The sequence below is a fragment of the Neoarius graeffei genome, chromosome 13 (assembly GCF_027579695.1).
Source record: "Neoarius graeffei isolate fNeoGra1 chromosome 13, fNeoGra1.pri, whole genome shotgun sequence".
Lineage (NCBI taxonomy): Eukaryota > Metazoa > Chordata > Actinopteri > Siluriformes > Ariidae > Neoarius > Neoarius graeffei.
Window position 1 is genome coordinate 68754972 of NC_083581.1, and position 27071 is coordinate 68782042.

General features: G+C 43.0%; 2 protein-coding genes across 2 annotated transcripts in view; both read right to left on the bottom strand.

Annotated features, from left to right (window-relative positions):
* Positions 1-27071, bottom strand: part of pex14 (peroxisomal biogenesis factor 14) — a 315467-nt gene that overhangs the window by 24272 nt on the left and 264124 nt on the right. Inside the window, exon 8 of the mRNA XM_060938413.1 lies at positions 4436-4527. Within this exon, the coding sequence (XP_060794396.1) occupies positions 4436-4527 (92 nt within the window). The remainder of the gene's footprint in view (positions 1-4435; positions 4528-27071) is intronic.
* Positions 21071-22935, bottom strand: LOC132897127 (mucin-2-like; the record flags this gene model as incomplete). Its single annotated transcript, XM_060938508.1, has 1 exon — positions 21071-22935. A coding segment is annotated over one exon (1074 nt), but the record flags the coding sequence as incomplete, so codon positions are not given.

Genomic DNA, 27071 nt, shown 5'->3' on the forward strand with positions numbered 1-27071 from the left:
TTGGTCAGAGGGCGGCACGGTGGTGTAGTGGTTAGCGCCGTCGCCTCACAGCAAGAAGGTCCGGGTTCGAGCCCCGTGGCCGGCGAGGGCCTTTCTGTGCGGAGTTTGCATGTTCTCCCCGTGTCCGCGTGGGTTTCCTCCGGGTGCTCCGGTTTCCCCCACAGTCCAAAGACATGCAGGTTAGGTTAACTGGTGACTCTAAATTGACCGTAGGTGTGAATGTGAATGGTTGTCTGTGTCTATGTGTCAGCCCTGTGATGACCTGGCGACTTGTCCAGGGTGTACCCCGCCTTTCGCCCGTAGTCAGCTGGGATAGGCTCCAGCTTGCCTGCGACCCTGTAGAACAGGATAAAGCCGCTAGAGATAATGAGATGAGATGATTGGTCAGAAGGTGTTGATTATTTTCTATAACAGCAGCTCTGACTGTAGTTCCAGCTGCAAGGCAAACCACAGGATTATATTAATCCTGAAATGTTATAATCTCTACAGTAACAACAAAATAAAGATAAGGTGAAGCTTTCAGTGTAGGGAAATTTTTTTTAAGTATTTTTGGAAGGAGTCTCTAGTGTTGGTGGTAAAAGTTTTTTTTTTTTTCCCCGTCATCGGAAAATGTTTAAGATGGAGAGCTTTGCTCTTTGTGGTTTCTGAATAACGTGACAAGCTGCATTTCTCGTTTTATTAACTGATAACCAGAACGTCAAGGATGTAGTAGCTCATCCGGCTTGCCATCAAAACAACCGCGACTACCAAAGGAGGACAGATGACGGACGCCACGCCATGGCAATAGGGCATTGGCCTTACGGCCAGATGAGCTAAACATCAAACAGAACTAAAATGTGACAACGTGAGAGAGGAACAACCTCCACGACAAATTGTTTACAACAGGAAAAACAACAAACAAACGACCAAGTTTTGCTCCCCTAGGCAAGATCGACCCAAAACATCGATCAGAACTGAAATCGGGTGAGAATTGCGAGAGGAGATACAATTCCAATAACGAGACGTCCCAAAATTCATTACCTAATTAGCAGTTCGTTAGCAAAAATTTGACAAATCAATGAGCAAGTGTTGTGCAGAAGGACAAGTTCTTTCAAATCAAACAATCAGAACTGAAATCCATTCAGAACTGAGGGAGGAGATACGATTTAACTGAAAATAAAGTTGTAAACAAATTGTTTACAACAGGAAAATCAACAAACAAACCACCAAGTTTTGTTCCGCAAGGGAAGATCTACCCAAAATATCAATCAGAACTGAAATCGGATGAGAAATGAGAGAGGAGATAGAATTCTAGTGAGCGGCCTGGAAAATTCATTCTGGAAATTTGGCCTAATTACGAACTCGTGAACAAAAAAAATTGACAAAACAACGACCAAGTTTTGTACAGAGTGATGAGTTCGTACAAAAAAAAAAAAAAAAGGGAAAGGAAATCCGTGGAAAATTGACGGAGGAGATATGATTTAACTGAACTGGGATGATGGATGCCACGCCATGGCAACAGCTCATCGGCCTTATGGACGGATGAGCTAAAAACGAGAGAGCGAGAGAGAGAGAATATGGTGAGATAATGACTGAATACAGCTGCTATATCATAAGTAATTCAGAAACGTGTCTGTCAGACTTTCCACAATATTAAATGTAACAATAAATGGATAAAAAGTACAACGTGATGTATTTTAACAATGCAAATATTTCACGTTGGCAAATTGCTTGTGATACAAGTGGAATAAAACAGTCACTGATTATTTTCCTGTAACAGAATGGGACTCCCTAAAGTGAATGACAGCTAGTGATTTGAACAATAAATGGTCCCTTGTCATTCAGATTCTTATAAATGGAATAACGATTGAAATGTAGGTGGAATGACATGCTTTCAGCTCATGAAATGGAATGACATTGTTTCTAAGTGGAATGACATACTTTTAGGTTATGTTATCAGTGATATCACCTTTTACAAATGGAATGACAGCGTTTCCAGGTGGAATGACATACTCTGAGGCAATGTTATCAGTGATATCACCTAACCCTAACCCTAGAAACAATGTCATTCCATTTGTTAATTTGATATCACTGATAACATTGCCTCAAAGTATGTCATTCCACCTAGAAACCCTGTCATTCCATTTGTAAAAGCTGATATCCCACCAAGCACCCACTTATCCTAGGGAGGTCTAAAACTAAAGATTTCAATCGTTATTCCATTTGTAAGAATCTGAATGACAAGGGACCATTTATTGTTCAAATTTACTACCTGTCATTCGTCATTCCATTTCATGCGTCATTCACTTTAGGGAGTCCTGACAGAATACACATTTTATTCCTAACAAAAATTGTTTAAAAAAAAAAAAAAAGTGGGTGTGGGGACGTCGTGGCTCAGGTGGATAGGGCGCCATGCCATGGGTCCGGGGACCCGGGTTTGATTCCGGCCTGAGGTCATTTCCCGATCTCTCCCCGTCTCTCTCTCCCACTCGTTTCCTGTCTCTGCACTGTCCTATCCAATAAAGGTGCAAAAAGCCCCCCAAAAAATCTTAAAAAAAAAAAGTGGGTGTGTCCAAACATTGACTGTTATTGTTTACACTGCGAATGCACTATGTAAGAGATGCGTATTTAACAGTTATTCCACGAAATCCAGTCGTACATGAGCTGATAACCGACGAGCTGCGTAGCGCCGAGTCGGCTGTAATCCGTGTACGATGAGATTGAGTGGAATAACTGTTTTATTCTATCCACATTCACTGCATTTTAAGAAATGGAGCTTTTTTTTTTTTGCAAATTCAATAAATAAAAACTTTATACAAAACGTCTGACAAAATCATTTCCGCTTAAAATATAAACAAACCGGCGAAATGACAGGAGCAACTTGTGAAAAATGCTATAATAATAATAAATTATTATTATTATTGAAAAATAAAGAGATGTGTTCTTACCATCAAATACTTTTATTCCATATTTTGCTGCTTTTTTTTTGTTGTATTTTTTGGGGTTTTGTTTTTGAGTAGAATTTTTATTTCGTCCTCGGTTGGTTCATTAACACGCGCCGCCATTTTGTTTTTCTCTACTCACGGTATATGAGCTGATATCCTAGTAGTAGAGTCAGGCTTGTAGCATTCGAGTCCAGAACTCGGACTCAAGTCTGACTCGGGCCCTAATTTTAAGGACTCGTGACTTGACTTGGACTTGAGCACTGATGACTCGGATTTTTTGTAACGTACCATAATAATTTGGCATGAGGTATTTATATCTACATTAATTTTTATACGTGCAAGAGAAGCACATTCACCTGTTCATACGTCATGTTCAGGAACAAACTAACGTTAACGGTGCTAAAATGCCTGGAGAGACGCCCCTAGGATTGTCCGCTTTGCTTATACAGACTTCTCGTGCAGTGGGAAAAAATGCACTGATACCCCTTTTCCACCAAATCAGTTCCAGGGCTGGTTCGGGGCCAGTGCTGGTGCTGGTTCACAACTCGTTCAACTTGCAAGCCAGCTGAGAACCAGTTTGCTTTTCCATAGCTCGCGGAGCCACGTCATTACGTCGCTGTATACGTCATTACGTCGCTGTATACGTCAGTTATGTCGCTACGTTTGCATAAACCTTGGTGCGAATATCAAAGCAAAAACAACACGGAAGAAGCAGCAGCAACAACAACAATAATAATAATGGATGACTTTGCGTTTGTACAGCTGCTGCTTCTAGTTGCTTAAAAATGGCGATCTTCCGCGGTCGTTATTGTTGTCGGTCTTAACAACTCCGCCCCCCCCCCCGCTGACGTAAGCGGTTCTTTCCTCTGGCCCAGCAGAGAGTTGGTACTAGCCTGGAACCGGTTTTTCTGGCCCCAGAGCCAGTTCTTTGTCAGTGGAAACAGAAAACCCGGTTCCAAACTAAGCACTGGCCCCGAACCAGCCCTGGAACTGCTTTGGTGGAAAAGGGGCATGTGATGTGTTCCATATGTAGAAGAGCTATCGAGGAGACGACGGGGATGACCTCGAACTTCAATCGTCATTTGGTAAGACTCCACCCAGAGAAGGAAGTGACACGCTATGTTCATTGCTCTGTTGATAGTGGGCGGGGCTTGCTGAGCGATGATTAAGCTTTTTAATCTGTAGCCTGTTAACTAAAATGGGGCCGTCGAGCAGGAACGCAAGTCCAACACAGTAGCAGAGACGCTTTCACATAAAGGCAGCAACAGCCACCGTCAAATGAAATGGTGCGGATGGAGTCTTGTTCTCGGACTCGACTCGGAGCGAAATTTTCTTTAATGACTCGGACTTGAACACCGGGGACTGGACTCGGACTCGAGGTTTAGTGACTCGACTACAGCAGTGAGTAGAGTAGCCAATCAGAGCGTGCGATTGCTCATATCCCGTGAATGTGGATAGAATAAACGATAATACACTCTGCTGTTTCTCCATGAGATGCCGAGAGTGTTTACCTGCTGAGCAACAGCCCCTTTAATGACGTGATCTCAGCCTTCACCTCACTGATGCTTTGAGACTCCAGCATGCGGTTGGCAGCGGACGAGGCCTGCAGATACAAAGACAAACAAACGAAAAATATACTAAGTAACTTTAAAAACGCACAATGGAATTCAACACGATATCACTTTAGACCCATGCATATATTTGAAATTTATGATATTGTATGTAATGCACACACATCTTGAAACATCGATAAAGGACATTTATTATCAAACTCAAGAATTAATTCACAATAAAAAAATTCAAAGTGACGGTTGGTCCATGTTCGGACCGTCATGCTGGAGATTCTGGGTCTGTGTCGTCCAGGGGTCTCAGCAGCAGTGACTGAGGGTGTCAGGAATCTGTCACGGAGGTGAGCTAGCCTGATGTGCTGATCCTGAACTGGCGTCGTGACTCGAGGCTGACCAGGGCGTGGACGATCCCTGGTGCTCCCTGTCTGTCTGTAACGCTGACTCAAACGGGAAATGGTCGAATGATGAACACCGAAGTGCCGGGCGACCTCTGTCTGTGTACTTCCGGCACGCAACATCCCGATGGCCTGTTCACGTTGATTTTGGCTTAGGCGTGGCATCTTCAATAATGACAATTTTCCCATCATTTCCCCCGGGTATTTATAGGCAAGATTGTGTGTGTACAGTGTATGCAAAATTTGTTTGAAAATTAAAGCCTGTCCATGTCATTGACTCCCCAAGTCATATTGTACGTTATTGAGTACAACTCCCTTAAATTCTGATTTGAGCACAGATTTGGAACTTATTCGGGCGGAACGAAGTTATTTTTCCATTGTGATGCATTTCTTTTCTTCTTGAGATAAACTCAGCATGAATTCAGCAAGTTTTATCAATGTGCGTTTTTAAAGTTACTTAGTGTATATAAAAAGACAGACTTAAGTTCGTTTCAACACTTTGTCATATTTATCTCGAATCTAGAAAGAAACCGGCCTCATAAAAACACTCTGGTTTCACGGAATGAAGTCAGATTTATGAAAAACCCTTTTGATCATCATCAAGCCGGTGATCAAGCATTTTGCTCATGCAAAACCTAGGAGTCACCTAATGTTTTGCGACAAAAGCCACACCACACTTTCATCAGAGTAAAACGCATCTGATGCAGGAAGAGTTACAGCAATCAAGCTCACATTCTCTCTTAACTTCAACCGGCCGCTCGTGAAAGCGCAGCCACGGGAAAAAAGTAAAGAGCTCATGATCTTGTGGGGAAAAAAAAAGGCAAAGGGAATTAATCATGCTATTTTTACATATTTTTCCATATTTCCGACTACTGATTTGAGCTGGAGAGAGGTGCTCGATAAGAGGCCTCAGCACAACAATGGCAGCATTCATCCGGCAGCCACAAGTCAGGGGGGTTTTATTAAAAAGAGCGTTATCACCGACTGCTTGGCAACGGAATGAATTGTTGCACGGAATGACAGACAATTGAAATGGCCTGCAAACATTTGAATAGCAAATGACTTCTCAAACCCCCCCCCCCCCCCCCCTTTTTTTTTTTTTAAAAAAAAGGCCGTTTGTTGGTGATGCCATTTCCCATAAAGAAGGCATCAAGCAAAATTGACAGGAAAGTTCAACAAAACCTCCTAAACAAACACCGCTCTTGGCATCTTTAAATGCCGACGCGCTCTCAAGTCCGTCGCACGCTACCCGCAAAATTTCAAACAACAAACTACTTCGACGCCCAAAAGTGGGGCGGCTTCTGTGCTTCAATTCAAGCGGATTAAACGCAGCCTTGTTCCGAAGAGAAATAAGTCTTGTGAACCTACCCTGATTCACAAGAGTACCTGAAGCTTTGAAGCGTCCACAAACAAACAAGCAGCCCTCATGCAGGGTTTAATCCCCCTGTCCACATGCCCTCCGAGGAAGACACCGAGACGGGGAGAAGGTGTAGAAACGAGGCAAAAAGGCTGGGGAAAAGAAAACTAAAAGTCTAATTAAGTACGCCTGACTCACCAGGGGCTGCTAGTTAGCAAGCAGAGGCCCCCTGTTGAGTGGAAACGGATAACTTGGTCCCTTTCATATGTAATTACTTCTAAAGGAAATTAATTGAATCGCATCTGAAAAGAATCAGACTCATTTTATGGCGTGGAATAGAAAAGGGGGAGGAGGCTCGGGTAAGGTTGGGGTTGCTCTCCTACCTGCTCTTAAAGCCCTTCTGATAAAGTACTGCGCTTTTTGGAAAGCGCATCAGATCCGGGCTGAGCGCGTGAGGCTTGGTGAAGACGCTCTGATTACAGGCCTCACCTCATTACGACCATCATAATCCCCGACTCCCTACGGCACCAGCATAATAAGGCTGGAATGTGCCTCTTTCTCATTTTACCTGTGGAAAAAAAAAAATAAATAAATTAATTGCTTCGGCGGCTGAGCTTACGCTTTGCAGACAAAAATCTAAATAATATTTGCGAACAGGCGCTGCGATGCGCCTCGAGACAGCTCCCTGATCGACAGTGGGTGACGATCGTGGATGACCACGACCGCGCGCTATATGTTCATCTCCGAGCGCCTTCTCTACATCTGATTTCTGTGCCCTCTATGGCATAGCTGGTCCTCGTGGAGAATATTAACACCTCTCCGAGTGACTCGAACACACGGAGGAACGCAGCAGGCAGCCGGCGTAAGCACTGAATACATTAGTAAACGCCTGCAGACCATTAGCAATGGATAATATCTTAACAAGGACGGTTTAAAAAGGTCTGAATGCAAATTAACTCACAGCTCCTCTCCCTGATAATATTTTCCTTGTGTAATGCATGTATATTTATGGTGGAATCAGCTTGAAACTAAATCCCTCAGGAGTGTTTCCAATGAAAGCAGTGGTACAATTCATTTCAGCCTGTTTATGCACTACCCCAGTGGCGTGCGTTTGGGCTGCGAGCTGAACGGCTCCTAATCTTCCGCGTGCAGCCTCTAATAAGGGGAACTATCTCTGGATTTATAACAGGGATGCGGAGATATGAAAATTCTGGGCCTGTGACGATAATGTCTAACTCTCATAATTCTGATAGCGCATCCAAATACCAAACTGCCACCCACAGGGTCAATTTAATATTAAGCAATTACTGTGTAATCGTTCTGTGTTACCAATGATACCAGGCATGTTTGCTGAAACAGAAAAACCTAAAAAAAAACAAACAAAAGTACTATTTGGACAAAATAGGATTTTCACGCACACAAACCACTTTAAAGGACAAGAGTGCTCGGAGAGCACAATATCCCCCGCTGGCAACTATATCTATGCTAGAAGTGCTTAATACACCCTCATGAAATTGTCAAAGTTTGGTAATCGAGGGCCTTAACTCTGGCGAAATGTGACCGAATTGAACGGAATTGTAATATGCGCATTACCGACATACAGCAAAGCCTTTTGCAAAGTTTCGGAAAATTCCTGCAAAAATCGTAAGAGGAGTTGATTTCAGAAGACGGGCACACTCTCATGAAATTGTCAAAGTTTGGTAATCAATCAACGGCCCTAACTCTGAAAAAACTCGACCGAATTGAACTAAATTGCAATGTGCGTACTAACGACATACAACAAAGCCTTTTGCCAAGTTTTGCGAAATTCCTCCGAGAATTGTGAGAGGAGTTCATTTCAGAAGACGAGCACACTTTCATGAAATTGTCAAAGTACAAGTTTGTTAATCGAGGGCTGGAACTCTGGGAAAATGCGACTGAACTGAACAAAACATGCGTATTGACTAGTGCTGTCAAAAATGTCGTGTTATTAACGCGTTAACTTGACTCAATTTTAACGGCGATAATTTTTTTATCGCGAGATTAACGCTCTGTGACATGATGTAGGTTTTTCATAAGCTTTTGAAACTGCCAGGAACTTGGAGCAGAGACTTTGCTTAGAAAAACGATAGCAGCTAGGCTGTAATGCCACGCCCCGCACAGCCAGAGTCCTCTGCCCTCCCCCCAAAGAACCAGCGCGGGCAGGGTGGGCTAGCCCCGCGCCTCGGGACGAAGAGCCACGGTGCTCGGCTTAGGTTTCGTTTTCCCATCGGCGGCTCCAGCCCAACTTTGCAGTGGCTGTGACAAGACGTGTTATGCTCTGCAATTAAAAAAAAAAAAAAAACATTGGTACAAAGCAAGCCCATTCACTTTTTTATGCTGATAAGAGAATTACAATGTTTTTTTATGTGACAAAAATGTGCGATTAAATTGCGATTAATCGCGAGTTAACTATGACAGTCACGACATTAATCGCGATTAAATATTTTAATCGCTTGACAGCACTAGTATTGACCCCTTCGCAGTACACGTCATTCATACGCAAGCGGAAATTGCGCCTGCAGCCTGGACTCAAAAAAGACTCAGCGATGCCTAGTTGTTGTGTTGTCGGGTGTCAGAATCGTAGCAGTGACGGGGTTAAAATGTACAGAATTCCAGCAGGATCTCACCCATTCCAAAAAAAAAAAAAAAAAATCGCCGACGTCTATGGCTACAAACCATCAAACGTGTAGAGTGGGATGAAAGCACCATCAAAAATGCGCGGGTTTGCAGCGCCCACTTCATCACAGGTAAGATCAGGCTATTTATTAAATCTCTCTTTTTTATTCGTTCTAGTCTTCGTTTATTGATGTAGCAAAATACTTTGGTAACGTTTGTCTGATTAGCTGGGTCATAGCTACACAATGTAATGAATATTGTTAGCATGTTAACTTAGCTTTGCATGCAATTGTGTTTGTAGGAGAGGTCTCGCTTGACTCCAGCAGTCCAGATTTTGTGCCATCGTTATTTGTGTATGCCGAAAATCACAATTTTAAAGCAAGGATGGAAAGGTAAAATTGTGTGCCCTCACTCTAAATGCCAACTTACGTTGACTGCTCTAACCTAGCTCCCGCCCCGTTCAGTTTCATTTCTGCTCTCTGCCTCTCGCTTTTTACGCAGCTCTGATTTCTCTTAGCTGCACTCTTTGCACTATCATTCCTTTCATGCCATTCCCTCCTGCAAATTGCTGTTTAGTGTTGGTATTTGCTGTTGTAGCTAAAGCCACATTGCCATCACATCACTGGCATAATTTGATTAAAACAAAATGAATATGAATGTCCCATTGTTAATCAAGTTGTACATGCCCGCACGTAACAATCATATGCGTGTAAAGACTTGTAGGCACGAAGTTTTTCGTGGGTGTACACTGAAGTCTTGTCAATAAGGTACGAGTATATATCTGGCCATTGTATACCAGGGAACTTACTAACATCGTCCGTCCACTCTTTAATTAAATGTGGATCCGGTAGGCGATGTCCACTTGTTAGAGTTAACTTATTTATGTAGCATTCTCGATCTTGTAACGACAATTGTTTTGCATAATCTGACAGCTCATAATGCCGGTCTATGGGCAGCGCCATTGTTTGAGTCCAGGCTGCGCGTGCATCCTGGCAACGGTCGGTTTGTTTACAAACATGCGAAGGGGTCTATTACCGGCATACAACAAAGAATCCGGTCAAGTTTTGTGAAATTCCTCCAAAAATTGTGACAGGAGTTGATTTCAGAAGGCGAGTACACGTCCCAGGACGGACATCGCTACGACATCATCCCCCTTCGGGCCTTTCGGCCAGCGGGGGATAAAAACCTGTACGCCTGCTTATCCATGCAAATATCCAAATCAGTCAATGCATAAAATCATCCCGAATACGTGTAGGTCAAGAGCTTCAGTTAAAGTGCTGATGACACAAACATGACTCTATGCAATTTCTTAAATAAACTATACAACATGGCAAACATGTTAGATTTCTGTTATAATTACGTGAAAAGAAGCTGTTGTTACGCGAATATCCAACTTTTAATTGCACAGCGCAAGAAAACTGGGTCCGTGGCTCGCGGCCATGTTGTGACGTCAGCGGAAGAACACGCTGCGGTTCACTGGCTGTTCTACTCTGGTTCTACTCAATGGAAATGGCGCATGAAAACGCCGGTGAACTCTCTACTGCTAGCTCTTCCTCTTCTGGGAGTCTAGAATTGTGTTGATCTCTTCCGAATAGAATCTATGATAGCCTACCCTCTTTACCCTTTGCCTCTCGTTGCTAGGCGGCAGTTACATGAAAGCCGCAAGCTTTCACAAGCAAATACATGACTGATATCACGCCGACTTTGATTACATTTATGATTATCATGTAGAATCTATAGCTCTACGTACCTTTATCTTATGTCGTTTCACAACACATGTTCTGACAGGAGGACTGTCTTTGGATCCGGCATAGCTACTAGTACACCCCCTCTGGAATACTGGCAGTGTTGCCAGATTGGGAGGTTTCCCACCCAGTTGGGCGGTTTCAAGTGCATTTTGGTGGGTTTTGAACATATTTTGGGCTGGAAAACTTCAGCGGTATCTGGCAACAGATACTGCTGACGTTTTCCAGCCCAAAATATGTTCAAAATCCACCAAAATGCACTTGAAACCGCCCAACTGGGCGGGAAACCTCCCAATCTGGCAACACTGTGTAGGCACTGCTGATGGTAGTAACACGTTTGTGCTGAACTGAACACCCAAGAGATTCTTTTAAGCTGGGAAGGGTGTCAAAACAATCCAAATCGAAGTGTTCAGAGCACAGGACCGATGTTGGTGAGGGCTCCCACTTGTCACGAGTGCGCCTGACTTGCTTCACCCACTTCGCATGCAGCTCGGGATCTCTGGGAAACTTGAATAAACTTACCCCATCCTTGTAGGTTTTGGAGCAAAAGCCGGCAACACAACGCGAAGGCATAATAACTATATATATAATAATGTATAATAATGTCTAATAAAAATACTAATAATGATAAACTGAACACCTCTCGCATCAACAACAAACTGGTAAGTTAGGAGGAAGGTTCTTTCGCTGACGTCATATAGCTCCTCCTCCTCCTCCGTCTCCTGGGTGCTGCAGACCCGTCAAATTTGCCCAAATAGCCGCGTTTATCATCATAACTTGTAAAATAGGCGCCTTCATGAATTAATATATGGATCATCGGGAATTACTTATGTTATAAAACATCACCAAAGATGTCAAAAACGTGTCATCAGCACTTTAATGTTCACATCAACACGCTGACTGTTGGTTCGAGTATCCGCTTCGATACATTTCTGCAGACCGAAATGCCTTGTCAATGAGAGAGAGAGAGAGAGAGCTCAGAGGACAGACAGGACAGGTTCCAGCTGACAGGAAGGCCACGGTAAATTGAATAACCACTCTTTACAACCACAGTGAACAGAAAAGCATCTCAGAATGCACAGACTATGAAGCAGATAGGCTCCAAGAGCAGAAAGGCCACACCTGTTCGTCAAAAACTACAGTAAACGCAGGCTATAAGTGAGTGTTCTACACTTTAAACTCAACCAGTATTTGGAATTGGTTTGCTTATAGTAGGATATACTGTAAGAGACAAGAACACGTCATGGACTCTTCCCCCTCCCGACAGGATATTACGGAATCTTAACCAAAATGTCAGTTTGGATGGGATTTACAGTGCTGTGCAAAAGTCTTAGGCACCCTATTTTTTTTCCCCCATACAAACTTTATTATAGATTTCCATTTTATGGCTTCTACATTATCGAGTCAACAACACAAAAACATTTTAAAAATTCCAAACGCTTGTTTTCCAGCACAAAATTAAATGTTACAGAAACTAGATAGAACTCGACGCCAACGGCGTCGATGGGGACGCCTCCGCCCGGTAGACTACACGCCTTATTAAGTTGTGATTTGGGGATGGACATTTGACCTCACAGTAATCATGACCAGGTGAAATGACTTGTATTAGCCTTGGAGATATTGTGTTCACAAGGTTTTCGGACAGACATTTGACCTCACAGTGACCTTGACCTTAGACCTTTTGATCTCAAAATCTAATCAGTTTATCTTTGTCCCGAAATGCACAAATGGTGAAAGCTTGGTGAAATTCCTTTGATCTGCCTTGGAGATATTGTGTTCACAAGGTTTTCGGACAGACATTTGACCTTAGACCTTTTGATCTCAAAATTTAATCAGGTCATGTTTGTCCCAAAGCGCACAAATGGTGAAAGTTTGGTGAAATTCCTTTCATTAGCCTTTGAGATATCGCGTTCACAAGGTTTCGGGACGCACACACGCACGGACAACCCAAAAACATAATGCCTCCTGCACCTTACGGTGGCGGAGGCATAAAAAAAAAAAAAGAAAAAAAAAAAAAGATCAACTGTGAGCTACTGCTCACTTGCGTATCCCCCCCGCTCTCACTTATATCAGAATGCAAGCAATCGAAGGAATTTATTATGAATGTTGACTTCAACAAATAATGAACCCTGAAACAAGTAAGTAAAGAGCCGTGTCTCTCCCCAGGGATTTCAAACAGCATCCTGGTAAACTGTCATTCTGAAATAGCATTTTGCTTCCTGAAATAGCGTCAAAATCCACCGTGTACGTTTAGTAAATACGTGAAGTCGATGCGCGACAGACCTGAAAACGGTATACATGGTATAGAACCCCAAGCTGAAGCTCAGTACCAAATATCAAGCAGTTGTGATTTGTAGTTGCTGAGAGAAGTGTTATGAAAATTCTGTAAATACACGCTATATGTTTCATAAGTACATTCAGTTGGTAAACAGGAAGTCGATGTGCGACAGACCTGAAAACGGTATACACGGTATAGAACCCCAAGCTGAAGCTCGGTACCAAGTGGCTATTATTTGTGGTTGCTGAGAAAAAGGGCGTTTCTGATGGAAGGAGATACAGACAGATGGACGGAGGTATACCAGTATACACCCCCCCGAAGCAGGGGTATTTAAAAAAAAAAAAACAGAAACAAACAAACAAAAAAAACCCCTCACTTATGGCTTTATCATCAATATATACAATGAGTCAAAGACTCATAACAAATACATCTGAACTAATAAAAGACTTGAATAAAAAAAAAACTACTATAACAGATGAATATCAAATATACTGTACATCATGATACAAATGAGGTTTTCTATAAAGACGTCGCTAATATTAAATAAAAAAAATCGTTAAGTCGAAAATATAACTAAATGCAAGTTAACTCTATCGATCACAAATATTACATTTGCACAGTGTGCTACTAGTAAGACTCATTTTCTTTACAGCACTTTTAAACTTGATTAGAGAATCAGGATGTCCGAGTTCTGTAGGGAGATCGTTCCACATACCAGTCATCAGATAAGTAAATGATCCAAGAGTGCGTTTGCTGTTCAGTGTTGGTCGCAGGGTTCTAACTAGACCAAAATATCAGCGTAGTGGCACCAGTCATAATGGCCCGGGCTTCAGGGGCCACCTTACGCCCCTGAAAGCTCACAGGTTCTACATTCTCGGAGATGCATTCTAGAGCCCTGCACTCCCGCAGGAGTCCCGCGGGACCCGGCGCAAAGCAGTGCGGCGCGGGACAAATTTTGAAAGCTCATTGCGGGTGCGGGCGAGAGGGGGAGTGCACAATGCGGGAGCGGTGATAAGCTGCAGTCCCGCTAACTAAAAACGTGTTTAAAATAAAATTTATAAATTATTAATTTATGTCTATCATATATAATTTGTGCTGGATATTTTATTTGGCATTAATAAAAACATTTTAAGATGCCTAAATTTGCGGATGTGGTCTAATCTCGCGTACGTTTCCGATTCCTTTCCGCTCTTCCGTGTTTGAGATCTCCGATCATGGCAGAAGAGCAGAGCTCCTCTAGTGAAGCTCACGGTGCTTCAGAAGTAAGTGCTGCTTTAAAAAGGGGTACATTTACCGTTAAAAAGTCAAGAGTCCTGAAATCAGACATTTGGAAGTCGTTCTCACTCGTGTACGACGCAGAGGGAAATCAGCTGCCCTTTGCTTGTTGTGATAAGTGCCAAAAGGTTCTGACATACAACGGCCATAAATCAGGTACATCAGGCCTGAATCGCCATGTATGTACTGTGTTAAAAGGACAAAATTGTTGGAGTTCAGAGGGAACAACGCAAAAGTGACAGATGCGTTGAAGGCAAAGACCATGGAGAAATGCGTTGATTTTGTTGCTGCGGACCTCCGCCCGTATGACAGCATCGCTGGTCGGGGAATAGTTCAGTTAGCCCAACACTTAGTTGACACGGCAGCCACAATAGGCAAATTCGATGTGCGAGATATTCTGCCCCATCCAACAACTGTGTCACGTCATGTAGATGATAGGGCACTCAAATTTAGAAGAGCTGTTGATGATGACATGAACAATGACAAGAACTTTCGTGAGAAATAACGCGAACGTCTGCATCATGCGGGATTTGCGGGCGGGACAAAATATGGCAGGCGCAGGCGGGAGCGGGACTGAAAATCATAATTGTTTGCGGGAGCGGGCAGGAGCGGGACTGCACAATGCGGGAGCAGGACTGAAAATTCTGTCCCGCGCAGACCTCTAATGCATTCTAGTGCATTTCCTGGCACTTTCAGACCTCACTGAAAGTCACTCTTTTTTGGTAATATTGAGATTTTTTTTTTTTTTGCCAAAAGTTGCTGTGATTGTATTTGACTGGACTTGCCATTCAATTACAATACAATAGAATCCACCACTATCCAGATCTAACTCGGGGACTGGTGCGTAATGTAATATGCATGGCGCGTAAGCGCCTCTTAACACGGATGGCACTTTGCTGCGAACACAGCATAAAGAAGGAGGTAAATCGGACTAGCATGATTAATGACGGTCTCCACATGGAACTAGTCAGGCAGCTATGCACCGACAGGGGCGCTTTATCAACACCCGTGGCCCAGGGGCTACTGGGTTTTTTGAGGCCCCTCATGGGCTACCTGTCAACCCTACCCTTACCGTTGGCCAGGAAAACACTCTTATTTTATTTGCAATACGTGTCAAGCATTTACAGTGTAAGCACGTAATTAGCCTCGAAGCCTACGATGGGTTACGTTTGGCTCAGCGTAGCTGCGCAAGGCCCACGCTCACATCGCTCAACACATCCGACCACAGAGGGAGAGAAGAACGCGCGCATTATCATTACAGAGCCGGTTCTGATTATTACCACGGACAGGACAGTGATACTGCGTAACTTTCACGCAGGGGCATGGCCAGAGATAACCACACAAGCGCGCGTGAGCTATAATGTAGACCTATGTGTTGTAAACATAAAACACACACACCTACAGACAAGTCCTTTTAAAAAATAAAATACATAAAAATAGCTCGGCGGCATGAAAACAAACATTCACTGCAAGTCAAGGTACTTGGCTCGGCGGCCACATGAAACGTAAACACCATGGACAGCGGCCAAACTCATAACTCTACAGACCGAAATACACGAAACCAAGTCCTACTAGGGTCTATTTTACCGATCTATGTTCAAGCATCATGCAAGTCTTCCTTCTCCTTGAATAAGACCCTGCATTCAACTGCCTTTTTGACATGACTGCATCGAAATACCACTTGCAACAATATTTTTCCTTTTATGCGCCCCGCTAACATGTGAACGCTTCATCTTTCAAAGCCTCTAAATTTGTGTCTCAGTAGTCTGCAGTCTTTGGCGCGCTTTCATGCGTGATGTTACATTTTGTTACATTTTATTCTGGTACAGTTGTGGGTGTTCGTTTCGCGAACCACATCCACCATGTCTCTTACAGCAGGCTACTGTGCGCTCATTTATTTCATAATGTAGGCCCACGATTCCGGCAGCTTATTATTTTATTAATATTACAAGGCCCCTTTACGAGGCCCCTGATTGGCTGTGGCCCAGGGGCTTGAGCCCCCCCCCCCCTTAAAGCGCCGGTGTGCACCGAGCGCTTACGTGACCAGGGAGTGGAGTATGTCCGAATGTAGAACATTCACATGGCGGTGCGCGGTCATCGCTGTGTCGCGATAACGAGAAAATTAAACAAAAGACCACATTTTCAAGATTGACAAGTCTTTTTATTAGCGTAGCGGAAACTTTTACAGGCGTGTCGGCAATATTGTAGGCGTAGCGGTAAGGAAACATTGCGTATCAGCCTGATATGCTGAGAAGGCCTCATTAGAACCCTGGGTTGTGCTAGTCTGAGGTTACCCTCGCTTAAATTATAATGGTTTTGTTGTCTTGGAAAGAGTTCTTTTATGTGGTTCGGACCACAGGCTTGATAAAAAGGCAGTTTGAAAAGAGATTCAAGACCAAAACAATTGGCTTTCTCAAGTTTATCACGGAGACCATTAGTAATACCCAGTAGTAACGGACTACAGTATCCCAAATGCGGTAACATGAAACAAGTTTGTATTGGAGCAGCATATTACATAAGACCACTTTTCAGATTAAAAAAAAAGACAAGAGTGCTCTGAGAGCACAATATCCCCTGCTGGCAACTATATCTATGCTATAAAAGTGCTTAATACACCCTCATGAAATTGTCAAAAGTACAAGTTTGGTAATCAAGGGCTATAACTCTGGTAAAATGCGACTGAATTGAACGAAATTGCAATAGGTGTATTACCGACATATAACAAAGAATCCTGTCAAGTTTTGTGAAATTCTTCCAAAAATTGTGAGAGGAGTTGATTTCAGAAGGTGAGTACCCTTCCCGGGACGGACGGACATCACCATGACAGAATATCCCTTTGGGCCTTTCAGCGAGCAGGGGATTAAAAAAAAAAAAAAAAATGCCTCGTCAAGTGCCGTGAAATTCCTCCAAAAATTGTGAGAGGAGTTGATTTCAGAAGGAAAACGCACTCATGAAATTGTCAAAGTATAATTTCGTTAACCAAGGGCTGTAACTCTGGTAAAATGTGAACAAATTTAACAAAATTGCAATATGTTTATTACCGAAATATAACAAAATCCTGCCAAGTTTTGTGAAATTCTTCCAAAAATTGTGAGAGGAGTTGATTTCAGAAGGTCAGCACCCTTCCTGGGACGGACGGACAGACATCACCACGACATGATCCCCCTTCGGGCCTTTCAGCCAGCAGGGGATAAAAACACAAATGGGGACTACTGGGCTTTGGTGCAAAATGAAGCAGCGAGTGTGAGTCAAAGTGTCCAGAAAAACTGCGGCTGGTTCTGTAAGATGCTCAGTAAAACCTGCAGCTCATTTCCACATAAAACTGCACTCGTTGTACCTGAGACTATTTTTATTTTAAAAGCAAAGGGTCGTCTCACACCAAATATCAACTTTCATTTATTATGGCTTACTGCTTCTTCGAGATGCTGACCTCTTCTGCTCCTCAGACCTGCCTGATCCATCCTGACGCCCTACGTCTGGTCAGAGTCTCATCACATCGCTCCTGTAGAGGACGGCCCCATGTGGACAGTTGAAAGTCACGCTTGGAAGACGCTCTGGACGCTTACAGTAATGCTTTTATGGCTGAGGACTACAGTCGACTTGCTAACTTCAGGACTGCAGTTGTCATGAACAGTTTAGCACTCAAGTTTCCATCAATGAAGAGTTTATAACATCAACGAAAACAGTTAGAACTGTTAATGTTATAGTCATGTTGTCTGTTGTCGCCCAAATGAGGATGGGTTCCCTTTTGAGTCTGGTTCCTCTCGAGGTTTCTTCCTCATGTCGTCTGAGGGAGTTTTTCCTTGCCACCGTCACCACAGGCTTGCTCATTGGGGATAGATTAGGGATAAAATTAACTGATGTTTAAAGCCATTCAAATTCCGTAAAACTGCTTTGCGACAATGTTTATTGTTAAAAGCGCTATACAAATAAACTTGACTGCTATTTATCATGTTTTTGGGTTTTTTTTTTTTTTTAAATGTTGAAACATTTCATTATTTTTAGGCCATTTTTTGGTCTACAGCATTTCTTCACACGTGCACAGTACTGTGTGTGTAATATGTAATTTATTTATATTATATATATGCACACACATACTACCGTTCAAAAGTTTGGGGTCACCCAGACAATTTAGTGTTTTCCATGAAAAGTCACACTTTTATTTCCCACCATAAGTTGTAAAATGAATAGAAAATATAGTCAAGACATTTTTCTGGCCATTTTGAGCATTTAATCGACCCCACAAATGTGATGCTCCAGAAACTCAATCTGCTCAAAGGAAGGTCAGTTTTATAGCTTCTCTAAAGAGCTCAACTGTTTTCAGCTGTGCTAACATGATTGTACAAGGGTTTTCTAATCATCCATTAGCCTTCTGAGGCAATGAGCAAACACATTGTACCATTAGAACACTGGAGTGAGAGTTGCTGGAAATGGGCCTCTATACACCTATGGAGATATTGCACCAAAAACCAGACATTTGCAGCTAGAATAGTCATTTACCACATTAGCAATGTATAGAGTGGATTTCTGATTAGTTTAAAGTGATCATCATTGAAAAGAACAGTGCTTTTCTTTCAAAAATAACGACATTTCAAAGTGACCCCAAACTTTTGAACGATAGTGTGTGTGTATATAAAAACCCTGAGGTTATTAGTTCTTACTGGTTGTCATTTTATTGAAAGTAAAATTAGAAGGTTTAAAAAAAAAAAAGCCAATTTGAATAGGACTTTAGACAGCAAACATCTTCTGCAAAGGCACAAGCTCAAAATTATTTTTGGCCCATTATTATTACACAGCACTCGAATACTGTGAAAAACACCCAGGCAGCTAACAAGACAGCGCACACTGTAATTCAGTGGTTGAGGCCATACGAAATGTTTGCTTAGCAGCTGAAGGAACGGGAGTTGCCATGTGTTTTGGGTTAAACACACATTTCCGTGTTAAAGAGCCTTAATTGCCAAGCCTGGCGCATTACGCTCAGTTTAGAGAAACCCAGAAAGGCTGCCCAGAAAACCGCAAACTGAAAATGATAACTAGCTCAGCGGCTTGGCATGTGTTTTTAATCACACGCTCCGGACCTGAAAACAATTTTCACAATTTCCCCTCATGGCTGGAGACAACAGGTCCTGCTTCTCTCTGAAGAAAACGTAAAGATCGAGACTTCGGCTATAAAGTCGAGTTTATGGTTTGTTTAATGGATGTTTTGATGTGAAATACACTTTTTATACACTCGCTCTTCCAACAAGGCACTCATGGCAAATGATGGCAACGCTTTTTAATTCAATTTACATTTTAAGAGGAATCTTTAGCTCCCTTTCGCTTTGGCTGGCTGCTGTTCGTGCTGTCTGAAGGTGCATTAAGGAGATGGATGTCAGAGCTTCAGAGCCTCTTGCACAGCTTCTGAGCACTTTGCCAAGTCTGTAGAAAAGAAATGCAGGAACAATGGTAGAAATTTTTATGAATGCCGGGGTTTTTTCTCCCCCCCTCCTTCATTCAAGTTCGCACAGCACCAGATGCGTACGCAGATGTTTTCCTGTGGGTTCCAGATGCTGCAGTCAAACACCCATGTGCTTAACAAGCTGTGGACATAAAAAATCACTTCAGTTGTGATACCAAAGAGCTTTCTTGTTCAAGCTTGCATGTTATAGGATGATTTATCGTAGCATCGTGAGATACAATGCGAGTACAGTTTCACATTCTGAGGTGTGAAGATTTGGTTCTAATAGGCAACGCGCGCCTGACGCCAGCTTCCTCCTTTCTCCTCGGACGAGTACGAGACTTTATGGAGTGAAAGCACATGTTCTGAAAAAAGTTGAGAGGCATACACGGTCATGATGAGATGTTTTTACTGGAACATTATGCCATCAGGACGCATTAAATTAGTGTGTGATAAAGAAAAGGCACAGGAGATCCCCTCAGGCAGGCCATCAGTGCGGATACTGAAAGTCATTCTGCACGTAGAACGGAGCGGTACAGTACCTAGTAGGAGTCCATCAGCTCAGAGTGTGTGTAAATGTGATCTTAAACATGCATGACCTGCGTCGCCGTTTGGCTGGCTTTAAAAGTCTTTTATCTAGAGAAAATAGAGATGTAATGAGGACATGGAGAGGTGGCTTGCTGGGTCCTGCTGCTGTCCCTGACAGACTTGCTTTAGCCTTCTGCTGATGCTCTTTAGCGGCCTTGTTATGGACACGTTCTCAATTTAGCAGCATATGAGCCATGTCGAGCTTAATATCTTCTTCAGGGCCGAGCATCCATCTTTACGGCACTGGAAAATGCCGTGTGTTGGTTTAAGCTTAAACTGGCCTGTTCACCTTGAGAGAGAGAGAGAGAGAGAGAGAGAGAGAGAGAGAGAGAGAGAGAGAGAGAGAGAGAGGAAAACCACAAACATGCAACGCCAACGCGGAACCTTACTACAGCACTCATAGTTCACACTGCCTCATACTACTACTGTAACTACTACTATTTATTATTATTATTATGCAGCATTATTAAGCCACCTCACTGCTACGGGGTCCCCATGTCGATCCTGAGCTCAAGTTATTGTCCGCGTGGGCTTCCTCCTAGTTCTTGGGTTTTCTCCCACCTCTGCAAAAGCAGGCTAGCATGGTGAATCACATCACACACACATCACATTATCTCTAGCCGCTTTATCCTGTTCTACAGGGTCGCAGGCAAGCTGGAGCCTATCCCAGCTGACTACGGGCGAAAGGCGGGGTACACCCTGGACAAGTCGCCAGGTCATCACAGGGCTGACACATAGACACAGACAACCATTCACACTCACATTCACACCTACGCTCAATTTAGAGTCACCAGATAACCTAACCTGCATGTCTTTGGACTGTGGGGGAAACCGGAGCACCCAGAGGAAACCCACGCGGACACGGGGAGAACATGCAAACTCCGCACAGAAAGGCCCTCGCCGGCCCCGGGGCTCGAACCCGGACCTTCTTGCTGTGAGGCGACAGCGCTAACCACTACACCACCGTGCCGCCCAGCATGGTGAATGGCTATGCTAAATTGGCCGTAGGTGTGTACGAGGGTGTGAATGGATAGGTCCACGTTACACTGTGATGGACTGGCATCCCATCCAGGGTGGATTCCCACCTCACACCCAAGGTTCCAAGGATAGACTCCAGATTCACAGTGACCCTGAACAGGATAAAGCAGTTACTGAAGAGGAATGAATGAATATTATTAGTACTATCAGTTTTAGCAGGAGTAGCAGTAGAAGTAGCAATAGGAGGAGCAGCAGCAGTAGGATTAGGAGGCGTAGCAGTAGGAGGAGCAGTGGAATGAGGAGGAGTAGCAGTAGAAGTAGCAGTAGGACTAGGAATAGGAGGAGCAGCAGTAGGACTAGGAGTAGGATGAGTAGCAGGAAGAGTAGGAGTAGCAGTCGGAATAGTAGGAGTAACAGTAATAGTAGGAATAGCAGCAGGACTAGCAGCAGTAGTAGGAGTACCGTAGTAGTAGGAATAGGAGTAGCAGTTGAAATAGTAGGAGTAGCAGCAGTAGTAGGAATAGGATTAGCAGCAGTAGGACTAGGAGTAGGAGGAATAGCAGGAAGAGTAGGAGTAGCAGTGGTAGTAAGAACAGGAGGATTAGCAGTAGGACTAGGAGTAGGAGGAGTAGCAGGAAGAGTAGGAGTAGCAAGAGTATGAGGAGGAGTAGCAGTAGTACTAAGAGTATGGAGGAGTGGCAGTAGGAGTTAGAATGGCAGTAGGAGTAGTAGTAAGAGTATGAGGAGTAGTAGGAGGAGTAGCAGCAGCAGCAATGGCAGTAGGAGTAGTAGTAAGAGGAGGAGGAGTGACAGTAGGAGCAGTAGGAGTGGCAGTAGGAGAAGTAGTGACAGTAGAAGTAGTAGGGAGAGGAGTAGCAGCAGTAGGAGTGGCAGTAGGAGTAGTAGTAAGAGTAGAAGCAGCAGTAGGAGTAGTAGTAAGAGTAGAAGCAGCAGTAGGAGTGGCAGTACGAGGAGGAGGAGGAGTGGCAGTAGGAATAGTAGTATGAGGAGTAGCAGGAGGAGGCGTGACAGTAGGAGCAGTAGGAGTGGCAGTAGGAGAAGTAGTGACAGTAGAAGTAGTAGGGAGAGGAGTAGCAGCAGTAGGAGTGGCAGTAGGAGAAGTAGTGACAGTAGAAGTAGTAGGGAGAGGAGTAGCAGCAGTAGGAGTGGCAGTAGGAGAAGTAGTGACAGTAGGAGTAGTAGGAAGAGGAGTAGCAGCAGTAGGAGTGGCAGTAGGAGTAGTAGTAAGAGTAGAAGCAGCAGTAGGAGTGGCAGTACGAGGAGGAGTGGCAGTAGGAATAGTAGTATGAGGAGTAGCAGGAGGAGGAGTGACAGTAGGAGGAGTAGCAGCAGAAGTAGTAGTAAGAGGAGGAGCAGCAGTAGGAGTGGTAGTAAGAGTAGGAGGAGGAGTGACAGGAGGAATGGCAGTAGGAGTAGTAGTAAGAGTATGAGGAGGAGCAGGAGGAGGAGTGACAGTAGGAGGAGTAGCAGCAGAAGTAGTAGTAAGAGGAGGAGCAGCAGTAGGAGTGGTAGTAAGAGTAGGAGGAGGAGTGACAGGAGGAATGGCAGTAGGAGTAGTAGTAAGAGTATGAGGAGGAGCAGGAGGAGGAGTGACAGTAGGAGGAGTAGCAGCAGAAGTAGTAGTAAGAGGAGGAGCAGCAGTAGGAGTGGTAGTAAGAGTAGGAGGAGGAGTGACAGGAGGAATGGCAGTAGGAGTAGTAGTAAGAGTATGAGGAGGAGCAGAAGGAGTAGTTTAGAAGATCTCTTCAGTGAGAATTTATTTTTGGTTTAGATAAATGTCACAAAGGACTTTCCCAGTCGACCAATCAGCAGCTCTGCTTTACTCACACATGCAGTCCAGGTGCACACCTTCAGGCCTCCCTTCTCTCCCTTACACCATTACTTTCTCACAACTCCTGTACCGTGTTTTTGTGTTTCTCTCCTTCCTTCTTTCGATTTCTGCAGAGACCTGTGTACATCACGCTGTATATTTTTCTTTGTTTCCCCCCCCCCGATCTAATTCCTATCGTTTCTCACATTTTTCTCCACCATCCCTGTCTTCCTCTTCAGTGCTCCGTTCCTTTTGTTTTTATTACTCCTCTTCTCTCCATCCAATTCATTACTCGTTTCTCATCTTCCTCTTCTTCAATTCCCCTTCTTTCCTCTTTTCATCATTGCTTTCCTTATTTAATCCCTCCAGCTCTCTCCGCTGCTCGCAAGCACTGTGCAGTTCCTTTAGGAAATGAAAATCTAGTTTTATTCACACTACCAGAATCAGGACTCTTTACTATTCATCATATATTGGTGCAAAGACTACGGTAAGAAACGTAACCTTTTCTTCCACGAGACTGCTGGATTCTCTCGAGATGTGACTCTCTCTCTCTCTCTCTCTCTCTCATGTTAACTCTTCCTCTATCAATCCTACAGTAAATGATGGAGTCTGTATTCATAGAACTCCTATGGATTCCTTGCATTAGTTTGTTTGGAGAATGTCATTTGTAGCGCAACACTGGCATAATGAAGGTGATGACTCAAATCAAGAAAATCCACTTACAGAGGAGAACTTGGTGGTGTTCACAGAACTGTTGAAAAGGAGCACAATATTTAAAGGAGAACTGAAGGGATTTTTAAACTTGCTTTATTTCTTAATTAACGTGTTATTCAATGACGTTTTCGGTTTTAGTAACCTTATATCGCGACTCGTATTGGCAACTAATTGCAATTAAATATGATACTTATCGGCCTATTCGGTTTTTAGCCGTGTTGAATTTAGTTCGTTTGGTCCACGGCAGGCGTCGCTTATCCGCGCGATCTTCACGAGACTTGTGCGAGACTTCGAAACGTGAAGCGTCAGCCAGGTGTCAGTGCTGCCATTTTGAAAACTGTTTTCCAAACGAAGTATTGCACAAAAACGAGTTTAAATGACGATTACTGCCTACTTTTTTCAAACTTTCCTGACTGCTATCAAAACAAACAAAACTTCCGGCTTGATTACGTCAGCATTCGAAAGAGGGCGCGCGCGTCTTTTGACAACGTTGGCAGATGTCGGTCACTTTGATTCCCGCTGTACGTTTTACTTCCATCCTACGATGCCTCGCACAGGTCTCGACGAATCTCGTTTACGGCCATTGCTTTGACATATGGACTGATATATTACAGAGCATATTTCAAACACTCATAACTTGCTATAGCAGCGATAAAATAGCTGTCAGAAATACATATACAGAGATGCCAACCTTTCAATAAACAGATTTGTAGTCCGGGGCCGAAGAATCTGTAGTTTTCGGTTGCAAACTGCATTCATATGCACACAATACGATATATTGTAATGTTTTCATGAGTATAGAATGCACAGTGATAGAGTACATTTGTTACTTTGCAAAATATAAAAAAAAATATGAAGCTTAGACAAGTCAATCCTTATGAAATGTGTTTTATTCACCGATATACTTCTGACATAGGTCATTTCATGCCAAATCACATTTTTTTCTTGGTTCCAACTGTAGACTTTGAATTTTTTTTATTAAGTTGATTCCAGATCACAGTCATGAAAACTTATTTCATTCAAAGTAGTTTTAAGAATATGTCAACTGAAAGTTTGAACCCAAACCTTATCTAGCTTTGGCACTGGAACCATTTCTGAGGACTTACAACTACTGTTAATATCATCATGTGTCATGATTTTGTTAATCTAAAGCATATTACATATTATCATTAAACCTGCTTGTATGGTTTGTAGCAATGGTTATAACAATTTCAATAAAATAAAATTCAGATCTGTCCTTTTTTACTTTATAACTAACCATATATTCTTGCTCGGCTTCTCCATTGTCGGATGGCACTATCACGAATTTTGATTGGTCGAGTTCAAACCCGGAAGCGAATATCAACCAATCAGCGACGACATATCACAAAAGCTTTGAATGATTCCCGCGGATTTCATCCTTCCGAAAATGCAGAACGGACTGAATTTTCTTCGATCATGGCGGAGTTCAACGTAACAAACAAAAATGCGGAACGAACTGATTTTTTTTTCCGATCACTGCGAAATTCGTAGTTTCGAATTAACTGGTCGTAGTGGTGCAAAAGTGGCAGAAAATCGTATAAAATACGAAAATTTCATAGTGGTTGGCATCTCTGCATATATATGTTAGTTACCAGCTGGGAGGTCCGTATCGTGAAATAACGTGACTGAGGTCTTGAAAGTACTGACGGAGTGCTTTGCTGCCTATGTAGTCCCCTATTTATACAAAATTGAGTCATTCAGGATTCAGCCATGTTTTTGCTCGGCGTTAGCAACAGTTAGAGGTTTTTAGCTTTCTCCTGAAATGTTTTCTTTTATTTCTTCTTCCTCAGGGTAGTAAAACTCGCTTTCGCTGTGAACACTGTCGTTATCACTATCCATGCTGGAAAATTAATGCTATTATGCTGAGAAATGTTGGCAAAAATTTATAAGATTTTTGATAAAAATCGTATAAATAAATCTTATAAAAAAGATAAATGTTGACAAAAGTTGCTACTAGGCTTGTTGTGAACGAGCGAGTCGCCAGAGGTCCGTAACCGGGGTCCGTCCCGTAGGATACGGACCTGCTCGCCAGCCAATCAGAGCGCAGGATTTGGGCCGCGAAAAAAATAAATTCCTTTTTTTTTTTGCAGTGCGGTTTCCATCAAATCCTGCGCTCTGATTGGCTGGCGAGCGAGTCCGTATCCTACGGGATGGACCCCGGTTACAGACCTCTGGCGACTCGCTCATTCACAACAAACCTAGCAGCAATTTTTGTCAACATTTATCTTTATAAGATTTATTTATAATATTATCAAAAATCTTGTAAATTTTTGCCAGCATTTCTCAGGAGAATAGCATTAATTTTACAGTATGGATAGCGATAACGACAGTGTTCACAGCGAAAGCGAGTTTTACTACCCTGAGGAAGAAGAAATAAAAGAAAACATTTCAGGAGAAAGCTAAAAACCTCTAACTGTTGCTAACGCCGAGCAAAAACATGGCTGAATCCTGAATGACTCAATTTTGTATAAATAGGGGACTACATAGGCGGCAAAATGTAGTTTTTTTCCTGCCATGGAAGTGCACTCGTATACCGAGGAGGAAGCAATTTACATTACAGCCATGAATGAGGATTCAAAATGGCGGCTCGGCTCGGTTTTCTCTTTCGGGCGCTCTCGTTTTCTGTTAGAATTTGGTGAAGGGAAAAAAAATAAATATATTATTTACCAGCTTAAGGTTGGTCCGTATGGTGAAATACCGTGACCTTGGCTTTGAATACTGACCTCGGCCCAGAGGGCCTCACTCAGTACTTTCAAGACCTCGGTCACGGTATTTCACGATACGGACCTCCCAGCTGGTAAATAACATATATATTTAACCCCTTCAATGCCCTTGGACGAGTCACGTATGTCATGAAATCTTTTACTGCTGTGCCTTATGACGTACGCCACTCGTCATAAACACCTCCTTTTATGTACCTTACATAGCACATTAGTTTTACTTCACAGTACCATATTACCCTGAGTTGGCCTAGTGGTTAGCACGTCCGGCTCTCGATTGGGAGATCGTGAGTTCTATTCACGGTCGGGTCATACCAAAGACCATCATAAAAATGGTACCCAGTTACTTGAAATAAATGGACCCTTGGTGTACATTGCATTTTCAAGTACTAGTAATTCATATTTACAGACAGGTTCTCATTGACAAGACCTGTTGCCTTGTGTTTCTTTGGATGTTTTTGATTACTAGAGTTATTTTTTTCTATACAAATATTAAAAATATAAAGTTCTGAACAAGTTAGAGAAAGATTATCAAAATATCCCAATTTTGACCTATTTTTGTCCTATATGCCCAGCACATTACAATTAATTATGGGTGGCTGC